General features: G+C 46.9%; 1 protein-coding gene across 1 annotated transcript in view; it reads right to left on the bottom strand.

The window, feature by feature from the left end:
• Positions 1-19,116, bottom strand: part of LOC147659151 (DENN domain-containing protein 1A-like) — a gene marked incomplete at its 5' end in the record, with an annotated part of 303,738 nt that extends 284,622 nt beyond the window's left edge. Inside the window, 3 exons of the mRNA XM_086951939.1 lie at positions 11,283-11,339; positions 13,048-13,119; positions 19,076-19,116. Of these exons, the coding sequence (XP_086808065.1) occupies positions 11,283-11,339; positions 13,048-13,119; positions 19,076-19,116 (170 nt within the window). The remainder of the gene's footprint in view (positions 1-11,282; positions 11,340-13,047; positions 13,120-19,075) is intronic.
• Positions 19,117-19,652: the final 536 nt, after the last annotated feature.

Below are 19,652 nucleotides of genomic sequence, written 5' to 3'. Positions count from 1 at the left end.
GTCCCATGTACAGCCGGGGTTGACACTCCTATTACCCCTACCCTCCAGTGATACTTTACCTGTCATGGGTCGTGGTGGTGGACGTGGTGATGTGGTGGTGATGGTGATGGTGGAGGTGGTGGAGGACGTAGAGGTGGTGGACTTGGTGGTAGTGGTGGTGGATGTGATGGTGGTGGACATGGTGGTGGTGGACGAGGTGGTGGTGGTGGACATGGTAGTGGTGGTGGATGTGGTGGTGGTGGTGGACGTGGTGGTGGTGGTGCACGTGGTGGTGGTGGATATGGTACTGGTGGACGTCGTGGTGGTGGACGTCGTGGTGGTGGACATGGTGGTGGTGGTGAACGTGTTGGAAGTGTTGGTGGTGGACGTGTTGGTGGTGGACGTGGTGGTGGTGGTGGACCTGGTAGTGGTGGACGTGTTGGTGTTGGACATGTTGGTGCTGGACATGTTGGTGTTGGATGTGGTGGTGGTAGACGTGGTGGTGGTGGATGATGTGGTGGTAGTGGATGATGTGGTGGTGGTGGACGTGGTGTCAGTGGTGGACGTGGTGGTGAATGTGGTGGTGGACGATGGAGGTGGTGGTGGTGGACGTGGTGGTGGTGGTGAATGTGGTGGTGGTGGTGAATGTGGAGGACGTGGTTGTGGCGGACATGGTGGTGGACGTGGTGGTGTTGGAGGATGTGGTGGTGTTGGAGGAAGTGGTGGTGTTGGAGGATGTGGTGGTGGAGGACGTGGTGGTGGACGTGGTGGTGGTGGACGTGGAGGTCTTGGACGTGGTGAACATGGTGGTGGTGGAAGTGGTGGTGGTGCATGTGGTGGTGGAAGTGGATGTGGTGGTGAATGTTATGGTGGATGTGGTGGTGGTGAATGGGGTGGTGGATGTGGTGGTGGCGGACATGGTGGTGGATGTGGTGGTGGACGTGGAGGTGGTGGTGGACATGGAGCTGGTGGTGGACGTGGAGGTGGTGGTGGACGTGGAGGTGGTGGTGAATGTGGTGGACGTGGTGGTAGTGGCAGACATGGTGGTGGACATGGTGGTGGTGGTGGACGTGTTGGATGTGGTGGTGTTGGATGTGGTGGTGGTAGATGTGGTGGTGGATGTGGTGGTGGAGGACATGGTGGCGGTGGTGGATGTGGTGGTGGTGGATGTAGTGGTGGCCGTGTGGGTGGTGCACGTGGTGGTGGTGGACGTGGTGGTGGACATGGTGGTGGATGTGGTGGTGGTGGATGCGGTGGTGGAGGTCATGGTGGTGTTGGACGTGGTGGTGGATTTCATGGTGGTGTTGGAAGTGGTGGTAGTGGGGGTGGACGTGGTGGTGGGGGACGTGGTGGTGGGGGACATGGTGGTGGGGGACATGGTGGTGAGGGACATGGTGGTGGGGGACATGGTGGTGGACATGGTGGTGGTGGTGGACGTGGTGGTGGTGGACGAGGTGGTGGTGGACGAGGTGGTGGTGGACGTGGTGGTGGTGGACGTGGTGGTGGTGGATGTGGTGGTGTTGGTGGAGGATGTGGTGGTGGTGGAGGATGTGGTGGACGTGATGGACATGGTGGTGGAGGAGGACGTGGTGGTGGAAGTGGTGGTGGATGTGGTGGCGCTGGACGTGGTGGTGGTGGACATGGTGGTGGTGGATGTGGAGGTGGTGGACGTGGAGGTGGTGGAGGTGGTGGACGACAGGTGATGGTGGTGGGCTGTTGGTGGTGGTGGTGGATGTGGTGGTGATGGACGTGGTGGTGGTGGATGTGGTGGTGGGGGACGTGGTGGTGGTGGTTGATGTGGTGGTGGTGGGCATGGTGGTGGTGGTGGACGTGGTGGTGGTGGACGTGGTGGACGTGGTGGTGGTGGTGGATGTGGTGGCGGCCGTGGTGGTGGTGGTGAACGTGGTGGACATGCTTGTGGTGGCAGACCTGGTGGTGGTGAATGAGGATGTGGTGGTGGTGAATGCGGATGTGGTGGTGAACTTGGTGGTGGACTTGGTGGTGGACATGGTGTTGGTGGACATGGTTGTGGTGGTGGACATGGTTGTGGTGGTGGACATGGTTGTGGTGGTGGTGGATGTGGTGGAGGACCTGGTGGACGTGGTGATGGAAATGGTGGTGGTGGACGTGGTGGTGCTGGTGGATGTGGTGGACGTGGTGGTGGACATGGTGGTGGACATGGTGGTGGACGTGATGGTGGTGGACATGGTGGTGGTGGACATGGTGGTGATGGTTGACGTGGTGGAGGTGGATGTGGTAGTGGATATGGTGGTGGTGGATGTCCTAGTGGTGGACGTGTTGGTGGTGGTGGACATTGTGGTAGTGGACGTGGTAGTGGTGGAGTTGGAAGTGGTGGTGGGTGTGGTGGTTGTGGTGGATGTGGTAGTAGACGTGGTGGTGGTGTACGTGGTGGTGGTGGATGTAGTGGTGGTGGATGTGGTGGTGGTGGACATGGTGGTGGTTGTGGATGTGGTGCTGGTGGACGTGGTGTGGTGAATGTGGTGAACTTGGAGGTGGTGGACATGGTGGTGGTGGTGGACGTGGTGGTGGTGCAGGACGTGGTGGTTGTGGAGGACGTGGTAGTTGTGGAGGACGTGGTGGTGTTGGACGTGGTGGTGTTGGACGTGGTGGTGGTGGGGGACGTGGTGGTGGTGATGGATGTGGTGTTGACTTGGTGGTGGTGGACGTGCTGGTGGATGTGGTAGTGATGGTGGACATGGTGGTGGTAGATGTGGAGGTGGAGGATGTGGTGGTGGATGCGGTTGAAGATGTGGTGGTGGTGGTTGGCGTGGTGGGGGACGTGGGGGTGGTGGACGTGGTGGTGCATGTGGTGATGGTGGACGTGGTGGTGGTGCTAGTGGTGGACGTGGTGAACATGGTGGTGGTGGACGTGGTGGTAGACATGGTGGTAGACGTGGTGGACGTGGTAGTGATGGACATGGTAGTGGTGGACATGGTGGTGTGGTGGACATGGTGGTGTGGTGGACGTGGTGTTGGTGGATGTGGTGGTGGACGTGGTGGTGGTGATGGATATGGTGGGGGATGTGGTCATGGTGGTGGTGGACATGGTGGTGGTGGACATGGTGGTGGTGGAGGACATAGTGGATGTGGTAGTGGTGGAGGAAATGGTGGTGGTAGACGTGGTGGTGGAATTTATGGTGGGGCTGGTGGTGGACGTGCCGGTGGTGGACGTGGTGGTGGTGGACATGGTGGTGGTGGACATGGTGGTGGTGGACGTGGTGGTGCTGCTGGATGTGGTGGGGAACGTGTTGGTGGTGGACGTGTTGGTGGACGTGGTGGTGGTGGATGTGGTGGTGAATGTGGTGGTCGTGGTGGATGTGGTGGTGGACGTGGTGGTGGTGGACGTGGTGGTTGTGGACGTGGTGGCAGACGTGGTGGTGGTGGACGTGGTGGTAGACGTGGTGGTGGACATGGTGGTGGACGTGGTGGTGGACGTGGTGGTGGACGTGGTGGTGGTGGACGTGGTGATGGATGTAGTGGTGTGGTGGACGTGGTAGTGGTGGACATGGTGGTGGATGTGGTGGTGGTGGATGTGGTGTTGGACGTGGTGGTGGATGCGGTGGTGGTGGACGTGGTGGTGATGGATATGGTGGGGGATGTGGTGGTGGTGGGCGTGGTGGTGGATGTGTTGGTGGTACTGGTGGACATGGTGGTGAATATGGTGGTGGTGGTGGTGGTGGTGGACATGATGGTGGTAGACGTGGTGGTGGTGGGAGTGGTGGTGGTGGATCTGTTGGTGGTGGGTAGAAAGGCAGCTCTAGCTTCTGACAGACACAGAAGATGAAATAAAGTTTTGCAAGTATCATGTAATGCACGCACGCTGATGTGGAGAGAATCGCGAAAGTCGCGCACGCTGATATCACTTGTAATACCCAAGAAACGCATGCTTTCGCCCCCCAAAAAAGTGCCTAGTGTCACTCCGCCAGTGCAGCCTCCAGTCTGGCTGTGCACATTTTCTGTCCCTTCTTGTGCACATCGGAATCGTATCGATTCCAAATGGCCCTCGCCAAAGCGAGAGCAGCGTACTGCCAACGCCAGGCGAGACCTAAACAAATATTTGAAAAAATACTCTCATTTAGCTTTCCTTATGCAGGATGTATCCACTCCTAAGTCATAACGCCCTGCCTTAATATAATACCACAGGCACTGTGGAATAGTCTTGTAGATCTGACAGCCTTGTAAGCTCACATGGTCACTAAAATCTCTTCCCCAAACATGCGTGGTTCACCTTTCTGATCACAACCTCGCCCAAAGGACCACAAACCTTGTACAACACAAACACATTTACTTTCATGTGTACCGAGTCCCTCTAAATCCTTTTAAGTAGCTCACTGAACTCTCAAACATTTCTCTAGAGGTGTGGCTCCATGAAAAGGCTCCGACCTTTATGAATCCTTGGTCTAGTACAAGTTTCAATTCTTTGGTGAGTTATTGAGACAAAGGAAGCCAACACCTACGACATATAAATTGCCAGTGAACACAAGCTTGCTTACACGAGTGCCTGTGTGCCAGGGATTTCCAATATTTTTTCAGTGCCAAGAACAAGGCAACACTATGATTACACATGCCAGTGAAAACTTCCATGAGCCCCTGGCCCACTGAACTTTGACCACTTGGCTCACAAATACCTTTATTAATACTTGGATAATGAGGTAAGGTAAGGTAATACTTTATTTGTTGATTAATAAAAATCATTACAAATCAAGAATAAAACACAATGGGATATGAGCATGTTTTTTCCCCATAGAGCACATATACTACATTGTATTGAAATATATCATGGTACATTTATTTATTTTATTTTATTTTGGGAGTTTTATACAGCGCGAACAAGATCTTTGCAGATAACAGAGCGCTTTACAGAATACATAAGCAATGGAGAAGAAAAAACAAGCAGGTGTTGAACAAAGTATCTGATCACAACATAAATGAAAATAAATAAAAGGCATCTAAAAAAGGGGGGAAGTTGTAACGAGGAGCATATTAAAACAAACAGATACATACGGAAAATACAAAGGTGCAAAAATATCCAGGATCAATGTTCAAGTGAATTTAGCCATGAGGATAGCTTTTACTTCCTTCTTGAAAAATGAGGTGGAGGGGATAAGTCTGGTGTCTGGGGGGAGTGAGTTCCAGATCCTGGGTGCCATTCCTGAAAAGGATCGTTTATAAGTTTTTTCCTTCCGAAATCTTCGAGGTTTAAGAAGAAGGTTTTTTGTGCTTCTAGTGTTTCTTGAGCCACCTGAGATGGTCAGCTTCTGAGTGAGGTAGCTGGGTGAGTTATGGTGTACAGCACTGTGAGTCATACAGGCGATTTTCAAATGGATTCTGGCTTCGAAAGGCAGCCAGTTCAGGGATCTCAAGTCAGGGGAGATATGGGAGCGTTTCTTTGAACTAGTGATGAGTCTTGCAGCAGAGTTCAGTGAGGCTTTTAGGGGTGCGGTTGTTGATAGGGGTAGTCCGCAGAGGGCGACGCTTCCGTAGTCTATCCGAGGAATGACTAGGGCTTGTACTGCAGTTTGGAAGTCTTTAGCTGGGAGGAAAGGTTTAAGTTTCCTCAGAGTATTTATTTGGAAGTTAGCTCCCTTTATTGCCTTGCTGATATGGTGATGCATATTGAGGTTGGTGTCCAGGGTGATGCCAAGAGATTTCGCTAAGTCTACGATGGTAGGTTGGATGTTGAGTGCAGTTAGGTTTTTAAGCCAGGTTTGTGTGGTGGAGATTTTTGCGGGAGGTGTGATCAGAAGGAACTCAGTTTTCTGAGCATTAAGTTTGAGGTGATTCTCGGCCAGCCATGTTTGGGTGTTTCTGAGCGTTGAATTCAACAGATTGATGTCTTCGGGGGATTGTAATTTGAGATAGAGCTGGGTGTCGTCAGCATACATATGAAAGTGTACATTGGATGCTTGTAACAAGGTGGAGAGAGGCTCCATGAATAGGTTGAACAATGTTGGGGATAGGGAAGAGCCTTGTGGGACGCCTAATGTAACAGGCATAGGTGAGGACATCAAGTTGTTGCTCTTGAATTTCTGTGATCGGTTATGCAGAAAGGAGGTAAACCATTTGAGAACGGTCCCTGATAGACCCATTCTAGTATTTAACAGCTCGAGTAAGCTCTCGTGTTTGACAGTGTCAAATGCTGAGGATAGATCAAGTAGGATGAGGAGGCAGGGATCATTCTGATCTAGGATTTGGAGGGCGTCGTCAATTATGTGTGTCATAGCGGTCTCTGTGCTGTGACCTGATCGGAAGCCTGATTGATGAAGATTGAGGAGGTCAAACTTTTCAATGTGTTTTGTTAGCTGGAGTTGTACGCATTTTTCCAACAGTTTGGCCAGGGTGGGGATATTGGTAATAGGACGGTAGTTGTTCAGGTCCGTGGGGTCTGCTGTTGGTTTCTTGATAATAGGAGTGACTTGACCCACTTTGAGGGAGTCAGGGATGAGTCCTTGTTGAAGTGAGCTGTTAACAATTTTGGTCCATAGTGGGAGGAGCAGAGGGATAAAATCTTTTACAGCGTTAGCTGGAAGAGGGTCTGTGAGGTGATTAGAAGGTTTCAGTGTACTGAGCAGTTTGCCAATTGTTTCTTCTGAGTAGGTTTTAAATGAGGACCATGCTGCATTGTTTTTTGTTTCAGTGGGAGTTATGCAGTGTGGACTAGCGTAAAGGCTAAGGTCTTTTAGGAGATCCATCCTGATGTTGTCGGTCTTTAGGCTAAAGAAGGCTGAGAAGGCTTCACAGGATGGCGTATTCAGCAATGAGCTATGTGGTTGTTTGGGCTGTTCCTTGGATTGTGTTTTGATTAGATCAAACAATTTCCTCGGTCGGTTCTGTGCTTGGTCTAGCTGGAGGCTAAAGAAGTTTGATTTAGAGTGTTTGATTTTCCTAAAGTAGGCATTTCTCTTTTTCTTAAGAGCATTAAGGTGCAATGCTGAAGGGGCTGATCTCCAGGTGCGCTCTGCAAGTCGCATGGCACGTCTATCTTCGTTGAGTCTGCCATCGTACCAGGGGTTAGAGATCTTAGTGGGGACTCTTTTTAGTTGTAGGGGGGCTGCTTCATTGATTATAGTGGTCATAGTGTTGAGGTAGTGGTGGGTCAATGCATGAACATCTGAGGTGTCGGTAGGGGGAAGGAGGAGATTGCAGCTGGAGGGAGGTAACGAGTTAGGGTTAAGTTTCTTCAGGTCTCTTTTCCAAGTCTTGGATTTGGTGGGTTGAACTGAGTTAAGCTTGATTTTTTCATTGATGAAGAATGTGATAATGTGGTGGTCTGACCAGTCACAGGGTTGTATTGATTCCAGTTGGGTGGAGTCCTCTTTGGAGATGATAAGGTCGAGGATAGAGCCCTTGTCATGGGTGGGGCTATTGCATATTTGGATGAGGTCAACAGCGTTGAGGAAGTTTTTGAAACTATTAACCAGCGCGTTATTGTTATCGTTCCAGTGGAGGTTAAAATCTCCAAGGAAAATTTGAGAGTTTTGATGACTGGAGTTGGTTGTGATTATGTCCATGATTTGTTGGGTGAAGATGAGGTTGTCCCTCGGTGGATGGTAAATGATGTGCAGAGAGCATACAGGTTTGCCTATGCTACTGACATCAAGGCAGATGTATTCACATGAGGTGAGAGTGGGGGAGGTGATTCTAGTAATGGAGAGGTTGTTCCTATGAATGCAAGCGATTCCACCACCTGCCTTGGTAGTCCTGTCAAGTCTAATGATGTGATAGTTGGGTGGAACTAGAATGTCAATGATTGGTGTAGAAGATTCTGTTAACCAAGTTTTGGTGAGGATCATTAGGTCCAGGTCTAGTGTTTCTATGAGATCAGCAATGTCTGAAGAGTGTCTATGAGCCGATCTGCAGTTTAGTAATGTGCATTTGAGCCGAGGGGTTATAAGGGAGGTAGAGTGTTCCATAATGAGGGGGACTTTTTTAAGGTGGTTAGGGACGGAGCCTCTGTTGCTGTGTGTGGAGGGCCTGAGAGGGTTTGATTGAATTGTGGGGATGGGCAGGTGTGTGTCGGTTATGTGATTTTGGGTAGTGGAGTCATATGAGTGGAGGAGGGTGCGTATGTTGTGTTCCGAGTGTGGATTGCTGGTACGGTGTGGGCGGGTGGAGTGTTTGTGAGCGGGGGTAGGGGTCCAGTGGGGGGAGTTACATGTGAGAGGGTGAATAGGATGGGTGTGTGACTTGTTGGGAGGGGGAGTAGTGGTGAGAAGGGTGTGTCTTGGGTGTGTCAAGAGTAGCTCTTTGAAGGTGTGTAGGTCCTCTTTGATTTGGAGGAGGGTGGACATGATCTTGTCCAGCATAGGATAGTGAAGGGTGTCGGGGGAAGTCGCTGAGGGTGAGAAAGTATCATGGATATTGGAGTGGGGGGGGAGGGGTGTGGTGTAAGTGCAGTGGTTGGTTGTATTAATGACAGGGTTATTGGACGGTTGGGAGGGGTGTAGAGGGATTAGGGGGGGTAGGAGTTGTAGGCGGGGTAGGAGGCACGGGTGATAAGGAGTTCGGGGGATGGGTGTAGGTTCAGGGTGGTGGGGGTGTAGGTGTGGAGGTGGGGAATGAGTATAGGGGGGTGATGGTCCTAGGGTGGGAGATGGTCCTGTTGTGGGGAGGAGGAGATGAGTTAAGGGAAGTGTGGCCTTCAGGGAGTCCATCTGGTAACGGAAGGGGGGTGTTAGGGTGTAGGGCAAGGGGAGTAGGGGTGGGTTGAATGAGAGAGGAGGGACGATTGACATCTGGGGTAGAGGGGTGTGGCATTATGATGAGGGGTGGGTGGGTGATAGGGATACAAGCGGAGGGGAGGTGAGTCGATCTGATGTTGTGCTATGTTATTGGGGGAGGGCGGAGGGGTGTGTTGTTCTGGTGCTGTGTAGGGTTAGGAGGAGAGAAGGTGGGTGAGGATAGGTTGTTAGTGGTAGGAAGTGGAATCGAGTCGAGGGTGTTGGGGTAGGGAGTGTGATGGGTGTGTGTAAGAGGGTTGGAGATATGTTTTTTGAGAGTGGGGAACAGGTTGTCGAATAGGTCAAGGTTCCTGTCTGTGAATTGCGTTAGGATAATACCATTGTTGTAGATAGTGATGGTAGCTCTCGCTGGGAAGAGTTGGGATGGTGCAGTGGTAAGTGTTAGGCCATGGGCGGATTTTCTAGTGGCGGAGATGGCGAGTAGGGTGAGGAACGTTTTTCTCCATTGTGCTCTTCGTGGAGTGTAGAAGATAATGTCAGTGTTCTTGGCTCCATTGTTAAGTGAGAGATAAGAGTCCACGAAGGGGGTTTCAGGATGGGATTTCAAAAAGTTATGTTTAAAACGTTTGGCTTTTTTTTGGGGAGCTCGGGGGGTAATTGATTTTATAAGTGTGCATGCCAGTGTGTTCCATATTGTGGGTAGATGTGAGGGGGGAAGGACTAAAGAGTACGCATGAGGATGAGGGATATTGACTAGACTAAGATGGCCGAGTCCTTAGGCCAGGTTAGGTAGAGACGTGTGACTAGACTAAGATGGCCGAATCCTTAGGCCAGGCTAGTTAGGAAAGACTAGTCTAAGATGGCCGAGAAATCGAAGGGATAAACAAGATAGTCCTCTGTTTGTTTCTATGATTATAGATAGTAGGGGAGAAGAATAAGGTAGTCCTCTGTCTGTTTCCTGATCCTGGGTAAACAATATCATATTTCACACGAATCAAAAGCAATGTCCCTTCAAATTAAAGCTATAAAGGTCACAATGGGATGTCCACACTGCCTCAATTTTTTTTACAATTCTAATTTTAATATACCCTAGTTGAAATACAGTAGGTAAAGTGCACTTGTGCGGTACCTTGCATTTAACAGTAATAACAAGAGTGCACTTAAGTAGACCAAATCAATCTATCTGATATGGCGGCTAAAAAAAAAAAAAAACACATAAAATGCTAGTATTATATAGGTTCATTTTAAGATTCGTTCAAATGTCACACCTATCAGAAAAACAACTTCTCCAAAAAGGCCCAAATTTGAATTGCATAAGTTGGTATTTCAAAAATTAAGATGTGCTAAATAAAGAGTACCTATGCAATATATTACAATGAGCAGCAATGGATAAAAGTGCCTGTGCCAAATCTTTTAGTAACTATAATTAAAGTGCAATTGTTCAGAATCTTGTATTTAGCAGCGATAATTAAAGTGTAATTATGCAGATCCTAACAGCTAGAAAACATTTTTGAACGGTTAATGAACATAAATGATTTCTCCTCTTCAGCACGGACCCACACAATACAGATAGTTAATCTTGTATTGGGATTTAACAAGTTGCAACGAAAAATAAAAATAAAAATTTAAACCATTTAAAAAATCTCGAATTTGTTTTTCCAATTATTATGAACAATTAAAACCTTTTAGAACTTCAGATTCAGGGTCATACACAAGGCTTGGCTAATGAAAAATGTACTCTTTCTGTGAATACTTGAACTGCTGTAAACACCACACCTTCTATGGGTTCTTGGGCTATTGGAAAGTCAGCCTTCGATTGATACTTGGACCAACAGAAAATGTATTAGAACTTTGGGTCATGGGGACAACATTTCTTCTTCATGATCTTTTTAGGCCATACAGTGGCATACAATTCTTGCCTTTCTATACCCTGTCATATCAATTCATGAGCCTTTTTTCTTTCATAACCCTTAGTGTGGTTGAGAATTGACCTCAAACAGATCCTTTCAGAGTAAATAGACAAATTTTTGAATTTGTCAACACAGTTGTGTTTTTGTGGCCACCTTTTCTTGGAATTAAATAACTGAATTGGAGAACGGTAAGTGGTTTAGCTCCTCCCTGGCGCCCGCACAGACCTTCAACACTCCCACGTGATGGGTCCAGCGAGTTCCGCAAATGCACCATCTCACTGCACATCCACCATCTCACTGCACATCCACCATCTCACTGCACATCCTACAGCTACAATCACAAAACATGGAGTAAGTGGAAAGCCACGTGTAAGGCACCAATCTTCTTATATTCAAATCCAGACACTGGCAACAGAGAGGGAGCCGAGCACACATTAGCTCCTCCAAGTACTAAGGGAGTGCGAGGAAAATCAGTTCTGAACTTGAGAAACAGAGAACTGAGCCAGAGCTCGAGTCCAAACCATCTCAAGCATATTTATAGCGGTGTGAAATATCCAGGACAGCTGGTAATGCATTCTGAAGAGTGCTAACAGCCCTGCAGGCAGCAGCTCTCTATTGATCACATAATGCTTTTTGTGGCTAAGTATTTCATGCATGGGGCGCATACATTTTGAATAAAAACTTCAAGTACCTTTTGCTTCAAGCGATTTTTCACCTCTTTTATTCCCATTCTCGCGTGATCTTTCGCCTGCAAGAAAAATGAACTAGAGTTTAAAAAAAAAAAGTGAAACAAAGAAAAAACACTCTCCTCTCTCTCCTCTTTGGCATTCTATCGACTCGATTCACGTCCATCAGGGCCCGTATTTTCGGATTTCTTACAACAAGAGGCAAGGCAAACCCACCGAGAAGTAGGAATAGTGCAAAAAACTATTATATAAAGGCCACCAGAACATGAGCAGGCTCGTCCTGCTAAAACGGATTGTCAGAATTTACAGACCGATGGTCTACGCGACCTATTGCCAAATCCCATAATATATCTGTCTCTAGGTATGTGCGTGGAAGGAAGATGAATTCTGGAAACACATTTGGAGTTTACAACACCACAGAGGTCCATTCACTCTGCAACCATCCCACAAGTCGAAGACATGCTGCCTTGGTGAGGAAAGGCAGCCTGTTTACACTGTTAAGTAATCGTAAATCTAACTATTCTTAAAAACATTATAAATTGATCATTCTCGCAATCAAGTGTCATGGGCAGTAAATCCGTACACGAGAGGACAAATCTAGCAGGGATGGGTAAATGCAAGCTGTAGGTAAGAAGGTCATATCCCGACAATACTGTTTCAGGCTTCCATCCTTCCGAGTAGGATAACGGAGTACCATTAAAATGGGCAATAGTAACACCATGTATTTACAGCACTTGGGAATGGCAGAAGTGTGCTTTGAAACCCCGTATAAAACATAAGTAATATTTATTATTATAATAATACTCGGGAGCTTGCAACTCCTGCATACAATGCTGCCTCTAATTTCACTTGTTACTGGAGACCTTATTTAGTCACCTGTAATAACAAAATGACTTAGCTGCTCAATTGTAAAACGTTTTTATAATCGATTTGTGACGTCGTAATACCTGCTACCATCAGCAGCCAAGGTGAAAAGCAGGTCACAGAGCACCATAACAGCTGCAGTTTAAATAAAGCACAGAAAAGAAAAAGTGGTTTTTCATTCTTCTGAGCTTCTTTTCTAAAAGCAAGATTCATAAGCAGTAAGGAAATATTTATGGGAACTAGTTTATTTTTTGCACACTACAAATCATTACAGGAAATATAGAATGTATCTCTGGATTTATATCTACACGCAGTGCGCCACATTATTTTTTTTAATCTAACTTACATTAAATTGAATTTCATATATTTTTTAAAGAAAATGTTAACAGCTTATAATGTACGACAGGAGAGGGGGGACTTCATTCCACCTAAATCAAGAATGTGTACGATTGCTATATAAAGAAGTATCTTTAATAGTCTGGCAGATCAGCAAATGAAAATATGAGGCTAATTAAAATAGCATTGCAAAACTTATTTTAGGTATTTTTCTACCTCTATTTTTTATTTTTAAAAAAGGTATACACTATGTAAAGTCTGTACTAGTGCAGGACAAAAACCAGAAAATGCCTTTTACGTCATTTATCGGAAATGGAGGAAACAGAAGTTGATCCAGTCTACTTTAAACAATCTTGCTCTAGATAAAGTATTGAGAAAACAGATTGTGATCCAATGCAAAACAGTGTGTGGCATTCCCAGCTCTACCCGCTCCCATATAAGTTGCACCTGCCACAGCAAATGGCAATAGAGAGGCTACTTACACATGAAATAGCAGGAGTTTGAGCACAGATAGCGAAATTTAGAAAAGTATTTTTTTTTTAGAGTGAGCTTCCGGAGTGTATTACTTACAAATTTATAGACAGTCTTCATGGCAGGGTTAGCTCGCGTCTTCATCGTGTTTATCAGAGCGCCACTTCCTTTCTAAAATGTAAAAAGAAATTCCACATTTTATGTAGTTGTTAAAGTCTCAAGCGCCTGGAGGCCTGCTCCAGACAAAAACAGGTATCATTACTAGAAGGCCACGGGTAGCATCTCGTAAAAGAGGAGCACAGTTTTACAATACATCTTTGCTTTTTCCCACAATTAATGGAGAGCAACACCACATAGCGACTAGAAGACTAACTGCCCACCATTCACTCACTGTTACCAACACCACATAGCGACTAGTAGACTAACTGCCTTCCATTCACTCGCTCACACCAACACCACATAGCGAATAGAAGACCAACTGCCCACCATTCACTCACTAATACCAACATCACATAGCGACTAGTAGACTAACTGCCTTCCATTCACTCGCTCACACCAACACCACATAGCAACTAAAAGACTAACTGCCCACCATTTACTCGTTCACACCAACACCACATAGCGAAAGAAGACAAACTGCCCACCATTCACTCACTCACACCAACACCACATAGCGACTAGTAGACTAACTGCCTACCATTCACTCATGCACACCAACACCACATAGCGACTAGAAGACTAACTGCCTACCATTCACTCATGCACATCAACACCACATAGCGACTAGAAGACTAACTGCCCACCATTCACTCATGCACACCAACACCACATAGCGACTAGAAGACTAACTGCTCACCATTCACTCACGCACACCAACACCACATAGCGACTAGTAGACTAACTGCCCACCATTCATTCGCTCACACCAACACCACATAGCGATTAGAAGACTAACGGCCCACCATTCACTCATGCACACCAACACCACATAGCGACTAGAAGACCAACTGCCCATCATTCACTCGCTCACACCAACACCACATTGCGACTAGAAGACCAACTGCCCACCATTCACTCACTCACACCACCACCACATAGCCACTAGAAGACTAACTGCCCACCTTTCACTCTCTCACACCAACACCACATAGCAACAAGAAGACCAACTGCCCACCATTCACTCGCTCACACCAAACACCACACAGCAACTAGAAGACCAACTGCCCATCATTCATTCACTCACACCAACACCACATAGCGACTAGAAGACCAAATGCCCATCATTCACTCACGCACACCAACACCATATAGTGACTTGAAACGAACTCCCACCATTCAGTCATGCACACCAACACCACATAGCGACTAGAAGACCAACTGCCCATCATTCACTCACTCACATCAACACCACATAGCGACTAGAAGACCAACTGCCCACCATTCACTCGCTCACACCAACACCACATAGAGACTAAAAGACTAACTGCCCACCTTTCACTCGCTCACACCGACACCACATAGCAACTGGAAGACCAACTGCCCACACTTCACTCGCTCACACCAACACCACATAGCGACTAGAAGACCAACTGCCCATCATTCACTCACTCACACCAACACCACATAGCGACTAGAAGACCAACTGCCCATCATTCACTCACGCACACCAACACCACATAGTGACTAGAAACGAATTCCCACCATTCACTCATGCACACCAACACCACATAGCGACTAGAAGACCAACTGCCCATCATTCACTCACTCACATCAACACCACAAAGCGACTAGAAGGCTAACTGCCCACCATTCACTCACTCACACCAACACCACATAGCGACTAGAAGACCAACTGCACACCATTCACTCACTCACATCAACACCATATAGCGACTAGAAGGCTAACTGCCCACCATTCACTCACACACACCAACACCACATAGCGACTAGAAGGCTAACTGCCCACCATTCACTCATGCACACAAACACCACATAGCGACTAGAAGACCAACTGCCCATCATTCACTCGCTCACACCAACACCACATTGCGACTAGAAGACCGACTGCCCACCATTCACTCACTCACAGCGCCACATAGCCACTAGAAGACTAACTGCCCACCTTTCACTCTCTCACACCAACACCACATAGCAACAGGAAGACCAACTGCCCACCATTCACTCGCTCACACCAAACACCACACAGCAACTAGAAGACCAACTGCCCATCATTCATTCACTCACACCAACACCACATAGCGACTAGAAGACCAACTGCCCATCATTCACTCACGCACACCAACACCACATAGTGACTTGAAACGAACTCCCACCATTCACTCATGCACACCAACACCACATAGCGACTAGAAGACCAACTGCCCATCATTCACTCACTCACATCAACACCACATAGCGACTAGAAGACCAACTGCCCACCATTCACTCGCTCACACCACACCACATAGAGACTAGAAGACTAACTGCCCACCTTTCACTCGCTCACACCAACACCACATAGCAACTCGAAGACCAACTGCCCATCATTCACTCACTCACACCAACACCACATAGCGACTAGAAGACCAACCGCCCATCATTCACTCACGCACACCAACACCACATAGTGACTAGAAACGAATTCCCACCATTCACTCATGCACACCAACACCACATAGCGACTAGAAGACCAACTGCCCATCATTCACTCACTCACATCAACACCACATAGCGACTAGAAGGCTAACTGCCCACCATTCACTCACTCACACCAACACCACATAGCGACTAGAAGACCAACTGCACACCATTCACTCACTCACATCAACACCATATAGCGACTAGAAGGCTAACTGCCCACCATTCACTCACTCACACCAACACCACATAGCGACTAGAAGAACAACTGCCCACCAACACGACATAGCGACTAGAAGACCAACTGCCCAGCATTCACTCGCTCACACCAGTAACGATCACCAGGAGGGAGATAGTGCATGAAAACATTGTGCCTACGTGACCATCGGTACAAGGGGGTGAATTTCAGGGCCTCCAATCAAAATCTTAAAATGGAGTACTGAAGAGTTTCTAATCTCGAGCAATAAATCACTCGGTTTTAGCTAAACTGTGCTTACTGTATTCGAGAAAAAAAAAAGCCTTGGCAAAGTCAGCCTAGCTGGGTTTAACATGCTATGGTGTTGAAGAAGCACAGCATGGACCCATTAAAGCCAAATGAAGTTTAAAACCAGACATTCAACTATAAACAAACTCTAGTTTATAAAGAGGGGCAGGGATTTAAAGCAAGGCCTACTGACAGCAGAGATCGTGTGGCCGCCAGGCAAAAAATGGGCTGCTGGGAGACCCTGTATTTGAAATGAGGGGAGTGAAGAGTAGGGAGGATTGCTCTTAGGAAGATGAAGGAGGGGTGGAGTAAGGGCAGTGTTTGAGAAAAATACAACTACTCAGGGGTAGTAATTGCTATATAAATGCAATTTAAACGTATATAGGTGACAGCAGCTGGGAGGGGCACGAGTGGACAAGACGCCTACCTGATAAGAAAGGGTGACGTATATAGCATTGCTGAGGTTACCTTTTGTAAAATCAGACAGCCACAGTTGTAGTAGCTGTTACTGTCTACTACACTCGCAACAGTGAGCCCCCTCCACCAGCAATTGGAGACTCTGCTCTTATTGGAGGACATGGTGCACAGTTGCTCGAAGGTAGCCAGGGATGTTTTGCTTGCAGGACTAATGCGTCTGGCTCTTGACATCTTTATCTGGGTCTAACAGCTCAGTTGGGACCCCATTACTAAAAGCTCAACAACTTAAAATGTAGTCCTAGCAATGCTTGATTTTGCCAATGTTTGCTAGCAATATCAGACAAATGAGTGTTGTGAAAAATTAGAATTGAAAATGTTTCCATTTTGAAAACATGAGACCATGAATTAAACATTACTGTGATCTGGGAAAAGTGCAGTGGTTTTCAGAATGTTGTAACAATGCATATTCTCCTCTTCACATCACTTTCCTCTGTGTTCTCTGAGTAAGAAACGCCATTTTCTTCCCACATCTTTCAGAAATTCTCACACCTCATCTCTTTCTTCTTCTGTACACTATGTTCACTCTGCTTTCACGCTCTCCTGCATAAACCTCATTGCATCGCTTTCACTTCACCATCTTCTCACAAACACTCTACACACTCATTCATCTGTATGCATCACATTTTCATTTACATTTGCAATATAAATGATTTCACAGCTGTGTACTTCCTTCATACACGTTTGCTTAGAGTCAAAATTTCAATTGGCATTTGTGACGATTTCTCTGAGTGGTCTGTAGAGAGGCCAAGGAGTGAATGAGCATGCATTCTGAACGCCTTTATGCCCTTCTGACAGGCACTGTGAGAAACTCACTCTTCTTTTAGCCTCAACTCCAGAGCTGTCAATCATGCTACGTTATAAAAACCCACAAACAGCCTGAGTCACATCACACCTACAACAATCCCGTTCACAGTACATGCTATTATTAAAAAGTGATCGGCTGTATGAAAATACCAGCAGAAAACATCCTGGAAAAAGCAAATACTCTTGAGAAATTAAATTAACGTTAAATGTGAAACGTAAACAGGAGCTATCTCGCTGACGAGGGTTGCTTTACAGTTTGTACAGCCACTGTTCAGAAATGGATTAATATTTTTCCCACAAATGTTCAGGCCTGATAGGGGGTCGCGGCCGGTTCAACATCAGATTTAAACTACTGCAGGGTCGCGGACCCAGAGGAAAGACCAGGAAATAGTGCCTGTTCCAAAAGAGCTGTTGTCTTCGTTCACAGACTGATATGAAACTACCAAACCATACAGTCAGCATCAACAAAATGACACTTGGCTACTGAATGCAGACATGCTAACTCACACAGTGCCACCATGAGTCATACAATTTTAGCTCCCTTCACACGGTTGCCTGGAGAGTATCCAATATCACACGGTGGCAACAAGACAGGCTGGACACCTCTCCGGTGAGTGGGTTTCCAGCTCATCTTCTGAGGCTTATATCCATCAGATGTTCATTAAGCGATGCAAACTCTCCTCAGGACATCGGCAGCAGCCTCATCAAAATTGTGTTTATGTTTTTGTAGGTAGAGACTCAGGTGGGAGAAGGCGGCATCAGTATCCTTCTCCATCCAAATAACAGGCTAACATATCCACCGCTCAAATTGCTTTCATATTTCACTATACTAATTCACTACTAATGTATTATGGGTTCAGGAGTAGCCTGCTACTTGCCAAAATAAAACACTTCAACCCCTCATCAGTAGTAGCAAGCGCTATATAAACGCAAACCTTTTCCTTTTTCTATCCCTCCACTGTCCTTCTCTATCCAAATAACAGACTAACATATCCACCACTCAAATTACTTTTATATTTCACTATACTAATTCACTACTAATCCTTTAGGGGTCAGGAGAAGCCTGCTACTTGCCAAAAAACGCTGCAACCCCTCATCAGTGGTAGCAAGCGCTATATAAATGCAAACCTTTTCCCTCTTCTATCCCTCCACTGTCCTTCTCAATTCAAATAACTGACTAACATATCCACCACTCAAATTACTTTCATATTTCAGTTTACTAATTCACCAGTAATCCTCTATGAGTTACGGAGTAACACGCGCCTCGAAGAAAAAGTGCTTTGACACCTCGTAGGGGGTAGTAAGCACTATATAAACACAACAACAATACAATAATATAAAATTAGTGCCTCTTAGGCAGTTCTCAACACAAAGTCCCTCCTCCCCCCTTACCCAAGGTCCCGCCACTCCTCCCACAGTGAACTTTGTTTTAGCCTGCAGGTCTGGAAGGCCACTGCAGAACATCTCCATCAGAAAATGTTAGGGGTGAAACAAGCACATAAAAGATTTCAACAATAAATTTACTAAAAACCACATATATGCTCCAATCGGGAGAGCTGCAGGTGGACAAACATACCAATATAGAAGCTAAAAACAAGCCATGCATTTATTAAGAAGGCGCATTGGGGCGCCTCGTTTGGTTTTCTCAGACATGTTTTCTATGCCACAGATAGCCCTCTGTGCCAAGTGTGTAAGGTGCCAGGGAATGATACATTGTTTACTCACCCGCACTGTGGAGAGCCACTGGTGGTACAGCTTATCGCTGCCTAGGAGTGAAACACACACAATTACATCTCATCTGCATCACAGCGTCAACGTGCTTTATTTATGAGCATCGTTTACTGCTCACCAATGGGAAACAAACAGTGCTTAATTAATTGTCCAACTCCACTAATTGAGCGGTGCTAAATGTCCATGCTTTAGAATCTAACATTTTAGTTACAGGCAGAGCCTACCCGCAGGCCGCTCGAGATTCTGACATTAATTAAAGCGGGCCAGCCTATCCAAATTGACTGATGTTGTGATCCTCGGCGGGTGTCCATCTTTGGTCCACAAAGTCAGGAGCCATGCCAGATTTTCAGGACAACCATTTATCAGCTTGGTTACTGAGTCCCAATTAAAAATCATGCAGTGCTTAATTTGAGCTGGTGGTTGCAGGGGGGACCCACAGCGCTGTAGCTCTTAATTTGTCAAATTAATGCTGGCGTCCAAATCTCTGCTCAGAGACCTACGGACGAGGCAAGTGAACGAACGTCAGAGCGCCGATACTGAGGCTGCGTAGTCCACAATCCACCTAGTGCCT

This window comes from Lissotriton vulgaris, unplaced genomic scaffold (genome assembly GCF_964263255.1).
Source record: "Lissotriton vulgaris unplaced genomic scaffold, aLisVul1.2 SCAFFOLD_2364, whole genome shotgun sequence".
NCBI classification, from domain to species: Eukaryota; Metazoa; Chordata; class Amphibia; order Caudata; family Salamandridae; genus Lissotriton; species Lissotriton vulgaris.
Note: the sequence above shows the minus strand (reverse complement) of the source record. Positions and strands in the feature narration are given on the sequence as shown.